The sequence below is a fragment of the Lissotriton helveticus genome, chromosome 3_1 (genome assembly GCF_964261635.1).
Source record: "Lissotriton helveticus chromosome 3_1, aLisHel1.1, whole genome shotgun sequence".
NCBI lineage: Eukaryota > Metazoa > Chordata > Amphibia > Caudata > Salamandridae > Lissotriton > Lissotriton helveticus.
This window is the reverse complement of record NC_136061.1, coordinates 896461627-896474915: the sequence shown is the minus strand read 5'-3', so window position 1 is coordinate 896474915 and position 13289 is coordinate 896461627. Positions and strand designations below refer to the sequence as shown.

Here is a 13289-nt window from a genome sequence, read left to right as displayed (position 1 = left end):
TGCGCTTCGGGGTGGCCCGGTAGCAGGGGTGGTCTCGATCGGTGTTGAGTGCGTGGAGGGTGCTTGCGTCGTAGTGCAGTCTGGAGTTGCGGGGGGTGCGGGATCCAGGGGTTCTGGCGCTGGGGGCAGGCCGGGCGCAAACAGGCTTGCCTTAGCGGCGCGCCCGCTGCGCGGCCGCTTCGCGGCCTCCATATGAGGGGCAGAGGGAGGGAGGAGCAGCTGGGAGGTGGGAGCGGGGCGGCCAATGGGAGTGAAGGGGCGGGGCCGCAGGGGTTCAGCGGCGGGGAAAAGACGGCAGGAGAAGCGGCAAAGGTCACGGAGGGAGGGGGGATAACAGAAAAAAAGGGGGCACAAAGAAGGGTGAAAGCACAGGGGTACAGAGATAAAAAGGGAATAAATACAGTTGAGTAGGGAAACACGGCAAAACGGAGGTGACAGGCAACACCGCACACAGCCGGGATGCAGGCGGCTGACACAGGTGTAGGCAGCGGGTCCAATCACAGAGGGGGCTGCATGGCGGTTGGGGGGAGCGACCTGCCTGGTGACAGGGTCAAAGGTCGCTCTCTACCACTGCCTCGCGGCCTCCATATGAGGGGTATAGGGAGGGAGGAGCAGCTGGGAGGTGGGAGCGGGGCGGCCAATGGGAGTGAATGGGGCGGGCCGCAGGGGCTCAGCGGCGGGAGAAAAGCGGTGGGAGAAGCGGCAAGGGTCACGAAGGGAGGGGGATAATAGAAAAAAAGGGGGCACAAAGAAGGGTGAGGGCACAGGGGTACAGAGATAAAAAGGGAATAAATACAGTCGAGTAGGCAAAAATGGCAAAACGGCAAAACGGAGGTGATAGGCAACACCGCACACTGCCGGGATGCAGGTGGCTGACACGAGTGTAGGCAGTGGGTCCAATCACACAGGGGGCTGCGTGGCGGTTGGGGGGAGCGACCTGCCTGGTGACAGGGTCAAAGGTCGTTTGAAGGCTGTAGTTGTTGGTGACTATGCACTGCATTTCTAGAGAGGAAGATAAACGCAGTGGCAATCAAAACCACTGTTGTGCATGGTTTACACATGACTGGTACTCTTTTACCCCGCCTTGGTGTTTTCCCAATGAACCCTCTTAGCTGCCACATTCTTCTGCCCCTTTGCTTCTGATACGATAACTTTGACATGGGCAAATAACACTTTTGAACCAGCCCCTGACATCCACAAACCTCGACTTAGCATCCAAGTTTGCTGTAGCAGGTATCTAGTTATGGGTTTTTTGTTGATAATCCAGCTGTATTATTTTCTTGGTAACCGAGAACAAAAGCATATTCCATAGTGGACAGATAGTGACAGCCCGCTTGCACCAATTCCACACCTCCCTAAACCCACCCTTATCAGTTACCAGAGTCCAGTCCGTAAGAGGACCACCATTTGCCCCAAATCTGATGATGCTTTAGCAGACAGCCCCTGGTAAGGTATATTGGCTTTTCTATCTGAACACACAAATCCATTCAGTTAGGGTGGTGGTGTGTGAGGCTCACCACCTACAGGCAATATCACGCTAGGCCATCCTTATGGCTATTGCCACCAATATCCGCTCACCGTGAGGCTAACCCATCCCCACCAACCTCCCCCAACTCCGCTTACCCCATGCTCCCATCTCCAGAAGTCTCGCCTCATTCTAGTAATAATGGAGAGAGACTGGGTGCACGGGCCAGCTTCGGCTCCCTGTAAATGTGAATAGCCAAGTATAAGAAGCTTAGCCTCTGAATGGAAATGGATGATTGCTAGTCTGTTGTGCTTTGGTCCCCTTTAATAGGGACCAGGATAGATGTGCGCCAGTTCACACAAAGACCTGAGGCAGCCCCATACAGGAAAGTATCTCCCGGGTACCTGGGCCTGAGAGGTGGGGATTAGCTAGGAAGAGGATGATATCAACAGCAGATAAAGTAATTTTGTCCTCCGCCTGCTCAATCCATTACCATCACTGTAACCAGCACAGCTCAGCGAAAGAGTCACACTCAAGGCGTGCTGGCAAGTCCAAAGAGGAGTGGGGATAAGGGGCACCCCTGCTTAGTGCCCCTTCGGATCGGGAAGAGTTCCGACATTACCCTAATAACTCCCACTTGAGCCAAGGGGTGGTTAAACAGCAGTCCTATGTAGGTAGTGAATTTGCAACCAAATCCCATCTGTTCCAGCACCACGAATGAGAAGGACCAAATCAATAGAGTCGAAGGCCTTCTCGAAGTCTATTAAAAAAAGAGCACTCGGGGGCGTGGCTAACAGCCGAACGAGATGGCTGCTTAGTTCAGGAGCTCCGGGGAGAACACGGGCCTTCAATCAATCAGAGCATTAATCCGGTACTATACAATACTCCAAGAGCCGAAGCTTGGGTCCGCGGCCGGGTGGCAACAGCCGGAGGAACTCCGGGAAAAATCCGAAACCAGGAAGTCGGAGTAACATCGAGTGTGAAGAAGGGGCCTACCCAGAAGATGGAGACCGGGGACTAAAGTACAAGGCAGCGCCATCACAGGGAGCGCGTGAGCCGGTGCACGAAAAGGAGGACCCACGTCGGACGGAAGCAGCTGTGGGACGCGGTGGCGGAAAGCCCATCAAAGAAGTGGCAGCATCACAGCAATCATGGTGGAAAAGAGGGGCGCAAATCCGGACACGGGCCGCGAATCCAGGAGCAAGACGCATCACCCGAGCTGGAAGGGCCTGCGGTTGCTCGAGGAGCCGGCGTCCACAGAGGGCGAGACTGGCGCTACGACAGAGCTACAGCACCGGACTGCGGAGTGCGGAGCCGGAGAGCCCGAACTGGCATAGTAGAGGAGCAAGGTACGTGTCCTCTCACCCCAAACAGCAAGCACTGCTAAAACCAACTAAAAGCGCGACTAGTGCACTGCAGAGGCCCCTGATGAAATACTGCAACACAGCAGAAGTACAATCACCGACTATCCCTGCCTGTGGAGACGAAACAAAGACTACTCTGGAGAGGAATCCGGTGCGTAACACTCACTACCTCACGAGGCGCTAAGTCGGAATAGAAGGGGGCACCGTGTGGTGAATGGACATAATCCACCATCAAAACGAGCAGGCATACAGAGTACTGAAATACACAGCGCAAAATCAGACAATCAGGGCCACCGTGAGAAACGGAACATAAGTGGACCCCCAACTGTCCACATAGAAAGACATTGAATGACAACCAAGAGACGGAGTCGCACGGAGAAGCGATAGGGGGCGAGCTACTGAAATAAAGCACACATCAGACGCGAAGTCACGCTCCATAATACCGCCGCAACTGCAGGAACAGAAGGAACCATAGCCCATGAGAAGAGGTGACCGCATCAACAGTTGAACGCGCAGACGGCTGCTCCATAGCCCTCTTCACCCTGCGGCCAGAAGAGTGTTGCTTACCATGTGAGATGTTGTCCATTCCGCGTAAGACGACGCAATGGCAGGCCGGGGTCCCAGAAACACCACCGCCCAAGCCACGCTGGACAAATTCGCTATCGATAAAAACTCCGCGTCACAGTCAGAAGGGCACACGTCCACAGGGAAAAACCAGGACAGAGAAGGGGCGAAGAAGATCGCTCTAGAAGACATTATGACAGCATTGGCGAATGTCCAAACTACGGTAGGATCTATTTCTACTGACGTCTCATTGCTGCGAGTGGACCTTCACAAAATGGCTGACAGGGTGAAAGAAGTTGAGATAGTGGCAAAATCGCTAGTGGCGGATACATCAGAATTACAAACAGAAGTTTCCCTACTTAAAAAAGAAAACAAGCTACTTGCAGACAAACTCGATGACCAGGAAGGACGCGCAAGACGGAATAATGTACGCATCATTGGACTTCCGGAGTCAGAATGTAAACAAGCAATGGACCTATATGTGGAAGAACTGGTAAAAACGAGACTGCAACCCAAGGGACTCTCCAACTTTTTCACAGTGGAACGAGAACACAGCGTACCTGGCGGCAGGTCAAAACCGGGGGCGCCCCAGAGACCAGTACTCGCAAGACTATTTAATTACAGAGATAGGGATGCTATCTTGCAAGCCGCAAGAATTTCACCGCCAATAAAAGTGCAAAATTCAACAATAACCTTTTTTCCGGACTACACAGCAGTGGTGTCCAAACGCAGGAGAAGTTTCCTGGGGGTCAAAAAAGTACTGCGGGCAAGAGAAATGCCCTATTCTATGCTCTTCCCGGCGAAACTTAAAGTGGTGGCCGATGGACGGGCATGGTTCTTCGAGACACCGGAGGCAGCGCAAGACTGGATCGAAGGATGGCAACAAGTGGGAAGCAGTAATCGTGGTAATAGATATCACCGCAGGCGAGAGGGAGAAGAAGAGCCAGGTACGCAAGAAACCAGAACATGTAGAGGAAGATTAGACTGCGAAACGACAACACTAACGCATGGAAGACTACCGGCAGATAGTATAATCGTAATGACAATCACCGCTGGGGCGGCTGTGGAAGCGGACTATGGCCGACCTTGGAGGGCAAGAAGGTCTGGGGACTCCACTGGTCCCTGTACCCGGACAAGCAAGTACTATGTTTTTTGGTGGGGGGGGATGAGTGCTCTGCTACGTTGGGGTGGCGGGAAGTTGCAATACTGCTAAGCAGGGAGGCAGGGTGGGTGGGGAGGATTAGGGAGGGGGATGTTTACAGTTTATGTAGTTTGTTTACAATCTTTAGAGCTATTATAGACAGAGAAAACCGACGATCAGATGATAGGTTTCCTGCTCAAACAACACATCACACGTTACAGATTTGCTCAGACATATTCATGATGGTAGGTCTTTACACGAATGCACGTGCCGGTAGAGCAGATACTGTCCCCATCATTAAAACATCATGCTCATGGCCAATGACACACTGCATAGAAGCGCCGACGTAAGGGCACAAGAGACCTCGGTCCACCCCCTTAAAATTGTAACTTGGAATGTGAGAGGACTGGGTGACAAAATAAAGAGAGGATTAGTCCTACAGGCCCTAAAGCGACATGGCCCAACACTGGCACTCCTACAAGAAATGCACCTCACAGGGTCAGCGTGCAAGGCAATGGACAGGTGGGGATACAAAATGGTGGCACACTCTGAATTCTCCTCGGGTTCTAGAGGTACAATTTATTTTAATTAAAAAGACTGCAACATTCCTAGTCCTACAGACCAAATTAGATGATATGGGGAGATTTGCAGCAGTGCATGGTCAATGGGAGGGCAGGCTCCTAAATATAGTATCGGTATACATACCGCCGGCACTTCACACAGTGGCTTTGCCAGCGCTCGGTGAATTCTTATTGGCGCTACCAGAAGGAGATCTTATCATAGGAGGAGATTTCAACACCACAATCAATGCTGCATTAGACAGGTTCCCCACTCGACCATAGACAACTGGGCCTTCACGCTTCCGAAGATTTATAGAAGCAATGGGCCTAGTAGATATATGGAGGCACACACACCCAGATACTCATCAATACACATACCATTCTACGGTCCACAACAGTTTATCCTGTATAGACTATTTTCTAATGCTGAATAATAGACTCCAAAACATTGAAGAAGTAGACATAAAGCCTAGAGGCATTTCGGACCACTCCCCGATGATACTTACACTCTCTTGTCGAGAAAAAACCCGCAGACGGATATACCCCATATACCCAGGATACCTTACGGTACCGACCATCAAAAAGAAACTCCGCAAAGCCTCCAAACTTTATTTCGAGGAAAACACGACCTCAGTAGACTCAGCAACAATAATCTGGGAGGCCTATAAAATGGTGTTTAGAGGGCTGGCGATAGCGGCAATCACTGGGCATAAGCGGGAACAACAAAAGGAACTGGCAGAGCTGGAAGTAGCGCTTCTAGCGGCAGAAACAGCGCACACTGCAGACCCAACACACGTCACAGCACACACCCTAAGTTTATGCCAGCAGCAATATCGAAATTACCTTAAGATACGGACAGTTGGCAACATTTCAGCGACGAGAGGCAAAATATATGACGTAGGGGATAAAGCCGGGAAAATGTTGGCATGGCTAGATAGGAAAGGAGAGGGCGTAAGAGGAATACAACAGTTACGAACGAAGGAGGGAATGCTACATTCACACCCAGAAAACATAGTGCGCATCCTAGCAGACCACTTTAGAGAGGTATATACCCCCACTGTAGAATTAACAGAGGCTGACATACGAGAATCCCTCAGACACATTGAGATGCCGACCCTTACACCGGAGGCGGCCTTAGAGTTGGAAGCGGAGTTAATGCTTGAGGAACTCCAAACTGCAATAGGTGCGGTGAAATCGGGGAAAGCGCTGGGGCCAAATGGAATACCCATAGAATGGTACAAACAAATGGCGGAAACGGTGGGCCCGCCTCTTTTGGCAATGTACAAGGAGAGTCTGTAAAAGGCCAAACTTCCATTAGACCAACGTATAGCGACGATAGTAATGATCCCAAAGCCTGGTAAGCCACCGATGGAGTGTGCTTCGTACCGCCCGATCTCCCTGTTAAACGCAGAGGGCAAAATTCTAGCAAAATTGTTAGCAAACAGAATGATTGCCCACCTCCCACAGCTGATTCACCCGGATCAATCGGGATTCATGCCCCACAGGAACATAGCCCTTAATCTTAGACGAGTGCAAGGAGCAATAGCACAGGCCCCAGTACTGACAGACCCGGCTGTGATATTGTCATTGGATGCGAGAATGGCATTCGATATGGTGGAATGGAAATATCTGTTCTGAGTCCTGACACATATGGGTTTTGGCCCCAAATTCTGTGCATGGGTACAGCTCCTATATACTAAACCGGTGGCACGAGTGACGGCTAATGGCCACATATCAGATGAGATAGCCCTGGCACCGGGGAACACGTCAAGGATGTCCCCTGTGGCCGCTGTTATTTGCACTAGCGCTAGAACCCCTAGCGACACTAATTAGAGAGACCCCGTTGTTAAAGGGGATCAGTTGGAAGATGGGGTGGGAAGACCGTCTCTCACTCTACGCAGATGACATGTTGGTCTATCTTACAGAACCAGAGAGCGGTATACCGGAACTTCTTAATATGTGTAACACCCACAGAAGAATCTCAGGATATACAATAAACTGGTCTAAATCAGTCATATACATTCTGAAGGGACCGAAGCCAACACTTTCTACAGAATGTCCATTAATGATTACAGAAGATTTGTTTAAATACTTAGGAATACACATCACTAAAAATACAGCAGATTTCTTCTCTAAGAATCTGATACCTCCACTGGAGCGGTTAAGGCGTGACGTGGTGCACTGGGCATCGCTGCCCCTCTCATTACCTGGGAGAGCAGCATTGTACAAAATGAAGGCCCTCCCTAGATTCCTTTATGCCCTTGAAAACACGCCCGACCCGATCCCACCCCGCTATTTTAAACGAGGAGCGGCACAGGTGTCGGCCCTTCTTTGGGGCAATCGCCCGGCCCGCATAGCACAGGCGAAACTATATAACAGCTGGTATGATGGAGGAATCGCACTCCCGAATCTCCAACTGTACTAATGGGCCGCACAACTTAAAGTCATAAACCACTGGATCCATATACCCCATGACGACACAGCATATAGAGCAGATAGGGCGCAATTGGGAACAAATAATATGCTGACGATATTCTACAACAGAGGTTTGGTCGCAAAATTAGTGGGACCTACTAAACACACAGCACTGATTTGGTACGCGGCACAAGCTCGACTGGGATGGAGGGGGGTGATAACGAAGCTGACCCCACTCTGGGATGCCAAGGCACTAGGACAACTGCGACGGTGTAAGGGCTTTACACAGTGCGACAACATAGGCATCTCCACAGTGGGAGATCTATGGGATAAAGGAACAGTGATACCATTCGCACGGCTTCAACAGCAATATAATCTAGGCCCGAACGAAAGATTTAGATACATGCAAATACGACACGCTTTAATGACGGTACTCCCACTAGATACTGAACTCCCTGAAGCCTCCCCGTTAGAAGACCGACTACTTACAGATCATATGCATAAAAGTGCCACATCATTTACATAGCGAAAACTACTCAATAATCTGCCAGACCCCACAGGTGTATTGAAAGAGAAATGGACTGCAGAGGTGGGCGACATGATTGACCCGGAATGGAGAGAGGCTTTAGCATCACCTAAGGAAGTAGGCATCTCTGCCAGGCTGAGGTTAGTTCAACTCAAAATCCTACATCGAATATATTATACTAGGACCACCTTACATAAAATGCAGAGAGCACCACATCCATATTGTTTAAGAGGTTGTGGGGAAGAGGGTACCTTTTTTCATACTATATGGGACTGCCCACTAATAGTAAACTATTGGCGACAGGTCCTACGCACGGTATCACAGACAACAGACACATCACTCTTACCAGAACCAAGAAGATGTTTGCTAAACATATGGGAGCCTAACGACCTCACACGCCATGGGCAGATCTGGACTACACGGGGTCTATTAATCGCTAAGAGAGACATTGCACAGAAATGGGGAGCGGCAGAGGTACCGACACTGTCTGCATGGTGTAGAAATATGGACCTATCGATGATCACTGAACGTGCAGTATATGCAACCAGAAGGTGTCCGCGGAAATGGAACAAGATATGGGCGGCGTGGAATGCTTTCAGGGGGAACATTTGTGAACCACTGCCAGACTCAGATGGAAATAGCTCAGATGAAGAGATAGAAGATATAGAAGAGGAATAACGGGAGGGACAGGAAGGGTAAGATAAGGAACTGATAAAGCAATAAGGTACATACTGTTTTAACACAAGCATGAATATGTAAGAAACGTGATCTAAGTGAGAAAGGAATGTAATTGAACAATGTCTGTATTGCCAATTTTATTGATGTTGTAATAAAAACAGTTTAAAAAAAAAAAAGAGCACTCAAGTCTTGCTAGGTTTGAATGTAGGCTAAGGACGCTTGTACTGAACGTATGCAGTGTCTAATACTTCTGGTAGGCACAAAGCCACATTGGTCAGGATGAATAGGGCTGGGGAAGACACGCTGAAGCCTGCTGGCAAATACCTTTGCATACATCTTAACCTCCATATTGATCAATGAGATTGGGTGGTAAGAAGAGCATTGGCGTGCTAACTTTACGAGTTGCAGTTAGAGCGAGTATATCCTCTTGCTCCAACTCTAATATTTGGTGCTCGAGTGTTACGCCTTGGTCAAGTTTAGACTTCTCTTGGCGTTTGAAATACCCCTGTGTGACTACCTGGACCATGACTTTCCGGGGTGCCCAAAGGGTCCCAAGCAGAGGAGACTATGCCTGTGTTGAGTTCAAATTATGTGCGGATTTCCATCTGCAGAAAATCTGTATAGTTAGTGTTAACAAGTTGCCATGCAGTAAGGCACCAGATGGGGAGGCGAGCCACGCCTTTTACCCCAAACTGGCCAGCAACGGGCGAGTGGTCAGAGGTGCCACTTGGGTGGATTGTTACCCCTGATCGGTGTATGAGGCCTACGGCGGGGAGGAGGATTAGGCCAGTACGAGACAATATCGCATGTACTGCTGGGATGTGTATATTTTCCCAAATATGTGGGTGGCACACCCTCCAAGGAATCACACAGGACCATGGATTCTATCCAAGTCTGCAGCTGGTTAGCACGAGATATGCGACTGGCTCCAGGTACACTGGAGAAGTAAAATATGGGGTCTGGGTAGGCGTTAAAGTCACCTCCTATTATTGTGGTCCCTTGTGGGAGCTCCAGTATGGTGTTCTTCACTGCTGTAAGCAGTTATGGATGTCACCAACAGCAGGAAGGGTTTATGGAGGAGGACTACCACTCCCCGTGAGCCCGTGGTGTACCCATAACAGTGCACCCAGTCATATCTAAACCGCTTCATAAGAGGGTAAACTTTAACAAGCGGATGCATTTCTTGCAACATTAAAACTGCAGGTTGGTACCTTTTGACATGGCGTAGGACCTCTCACCGCTTATTCCAGTCAAGAAGACCATTGACATTCAAGGACCTAAACCTAAACTGCCTCAGTAGTGTTAGTCGGAGTTTCAGTGTGGATAAAAGGTGGGCATGGGTGCCTAGTCCGCAATCAATCGTGAATGTATGCAGTAGTGGTCAGTATATTGTGGGTTGGTGCATAGTGCTATGTCTGGTGTGAAAAGTTGGAAAAGAGCTAGAAGATTAGTACAAACAAAACTTAATAAAGAAACCTACCCACCCCCAACTCTCCGCCACCACACACTTCTTCCTTTGAAGCATCTGTTGTGTGGCATTAGTAGTTGCCAGGGATCGCCCAGCCAATGTGTCAATCAGAGAAGGTCACCATGATCAGTTGCTTGTCTTGGATTCACACCTAGATCACTGGTCATGGTCCAAGATGTGCACCATATGGTGCTCAGGGGAGCGATTATGGCTACAGATTGTGCTCTGTCAGGATCCGAGGATCCTGAGGAACTCCTGATGTGGCTCCTGACTTTCCTTGAACATGTTCTCCTGTGAGACTTGGTGGGTGGATGTCAATTGTGTCAGTTAGGGGCGGGCCAATCGTGTGTAATTTGTAACACAGATCCGACTTTTTGGTCACCCACATCCAGACTGCCTCCAGAGTGTCAAAAAAATATGTTTTAGAGTCATGGATTACTTTGAGCCCGGCGGGGAATATGAGCATGTATTGTATGTGCATGGCCTAGCATTTCTGCTTGACGTCCTCATAAGACTTTTGCCATTATTGGACTGCCCTGGTGTAATCAGGGAAGATCATGATCTTTACAGATTCAGAAGTCAGGGTTCCTACCTGATATGCCGTACGCGGGATTGAATCTCTGTAGTTCAGGGCCAAGGCTATCATGGGGAAGAGGTGCCTGGGGGAAAGCTGTTGAGCCAAAGAACGATGCATCTCCTCGATGGTAAAGACAGGGGACAGCTGCTACTTTGGTACCCAGGATTCCAGCCATCTTTCTAATAACTGCTCCGTGTGAAGGAGCTTGACACTTTCTGTAAAGCCAGTGAAGCGCAGGTTATTTCTCCGTGACCTATTTTCCGCATCTTCCACGCGGTGCTCCAGAACGGTGGCGATAGAGAAAAGCTTGGACATTGTGTTTAAGAAAGACCACCTCGTCCTCAAGGATAGACACCCTACTTTCAGCTTTACTCACCTGGTGGACGACATTTTGGAGATCTTGATGCAGGAGAGACATCAATCCATCCTTGCCCAAATTTAGTTTTGACCGCCTCGCAGGAGGATTGAAAAGCTTTTAGCATAGTCCCCAGGTCACCAGATGGGGATGGTTAATGTGATTCAAAGCCATCTGTCAATGTTTCAGTCTCCAGAGGCATTTGGACAGTAAACCTGTCCATTTTGGTGTAGGTGTAAACGCTGGGCCCTTTGGCTTTCCCCATCTTGGTCATGAATGGAGATCAGGGCCGCAGAGGTCTGGCCATTGCGGTAAAGTGCCTAGGTTGTGCTCCGACAATGGAGTAAAAGGGGAAGGCTAAGCATTCATCAGCCTAGCCGGCTCCCAGGGGTCCCCCCCAGGTAGATGGCCTTTCTCCAGTGGCCCGAATGCCGCCGGGGGCACACACTCCAGACCCTTCACAGTCAAGCAGGTGTCTGATCCCCAGACCGCTTGCCAGGGTCCCCCACATGGATGGAGATAGCTTCAGGAAGCACGAGAAGCTGGGTCTGTGGCCGGGGAGACTCGATCACTTTCCAGCAGGGGCCTTCCTTCCTCCCAAAAGTAGAAAGTGGTAAGTGTGAGGACCTGGAACCCCCTGCAGTTGCCACAAGTCAGTCTATTGCTGGTGGTTTGGCAGTGGGGGGCTGCAGCCTTGTGCAGCTCTGACGCTGCATCGATATGGGCAGGCCACACCAGATGCAACAGCCCCGGTTGACTGCACCCGGCACCCAGATCACAGGCAGACAACAGCTAAGGCCAACACCCCCTCTTCCTCCAAGGTGTGTGCTCCTTTTGTCCCTGGGCTTCGGCAATCATCGGGCCCGACCGCAGTCGCTCTGCACAAGGCAGGCAGGTCTGTGCAGAGGTAGCTGCACTCCCAGGCCTCAACCGTGTCCGAGGAGCTGCCTCAACAGTTGGGGTCCCTGGCAGCTACAGAACTGGTTCAGGAGCCGTCTGATAGCGGGGCTTCCTGCAGCAGGACTAGCGGAGGAGAGAAGGCTCGGTAAGCCTCAGGATGCCCACAGATGATCGAGGAGTCCCGGAGTGCTACAGAAATGTGCCCACCATCTCGGCCTCAATGGCCACACCTCCCCATATCCAGTTATGTTTATGTCAAGTCCCTAGACAGAACACAGGATTCTAATCTTTTCAGACTTTCTTATTTGATTGACATTTATCACCCCCACATAATCCCTTTCTTGCTCTTCCACCCATGGAGCCTACAAGGCAGGTGTTTGAACACAGATTGTGGTAGCAGTCAAGCAAAGCATCACAGAACGTTTCACAGGTGTTTGCCTTCAGTAAAGCCCCTTTTCTACCCAGGTAAGCAATTAATTGTGATATGTACATTTGTCACTACTACTTGGAATCAACCTGTCTTTATGTTCATAGACACCCTATGTCATCAATGACATATTCATGTTGAACCAAGAGGCTCCAGAATTTGAGCATACTTTTTACCATTCCTTTGACTAGTGCAGCGAGCTTCCCACAGTTTTGCTACTCAGGCTTCATCTGGATCCACTACAGTTGCTACATGCCTAGAGTTTCATCTCTTTCACAGCCTGCCTGAACGGGACCTATATAACATTCATGACATTCGATGAGAGAGAATATTAAATTGCTCCAAGAGCAAATATGGTTTTGAGGGCCCCTTTACTTGGAAGGCATTTGTTCATGTCACATTTCAGCTTTGTAACTGATGACTTCGGTGAGATGAAGCCAATCACATATCCTTCTATAGTACTGGCATCAAAGACAGTCACAAGAACATTTTGATCATTGTTATACCAGACGTATTATTTACTATCTGACTTTTTACTTCATTGCATCTATGGAAAAAAAGGAAAGCAACACTGACCAGTGACTCTGGAGCCGGCAGCTGGTCTGCGCTGTCGCCTTCAGCCATCTTGAAAAATACAAATGAAAAGAATTGTATTTTGCAGATTCATCTAAAATAACATTCATTGGTCAACAAATGACTAACCACGCAAGAAAAATCTTAGCATTAGTAATTAACATCCCACTCGATTATAGTTTTCCACCCACCCACTTCAAAGATACAAATTCAAAGCAATTAGTGCTATATATGCAAAGTGCAAATGTATAAAAAGCAGAACAAGATGTGTTAAAA

The 13289-nt window shown here is 49.5% G+C and overlaps 1 protein-coding gene across 3 annotated transcripts in view; it reads right to left on the bottom strand.

The window, feature by feature from the left end:
* LOC144824780 (uncharacterized) overlaps positions 1-13289 on the bottom strand; it is a 106957-nt gene that overhangs the window by 27048 nt on the left and 66620 nt on the right. For all 3 annotated transcript variants that reach the window (XM_078683787.1, XM_078683789.1, XM_078683786.1), the window contains exon 2: positions 13017-13064. In XM_078683787.1, coding sequence (XP_078539913.1) covers positions 13017-13064 — 48 coding nt within the window. The remainder of the gene's footprint in view (positions 1-13016; positions 13065-13289) is intronic.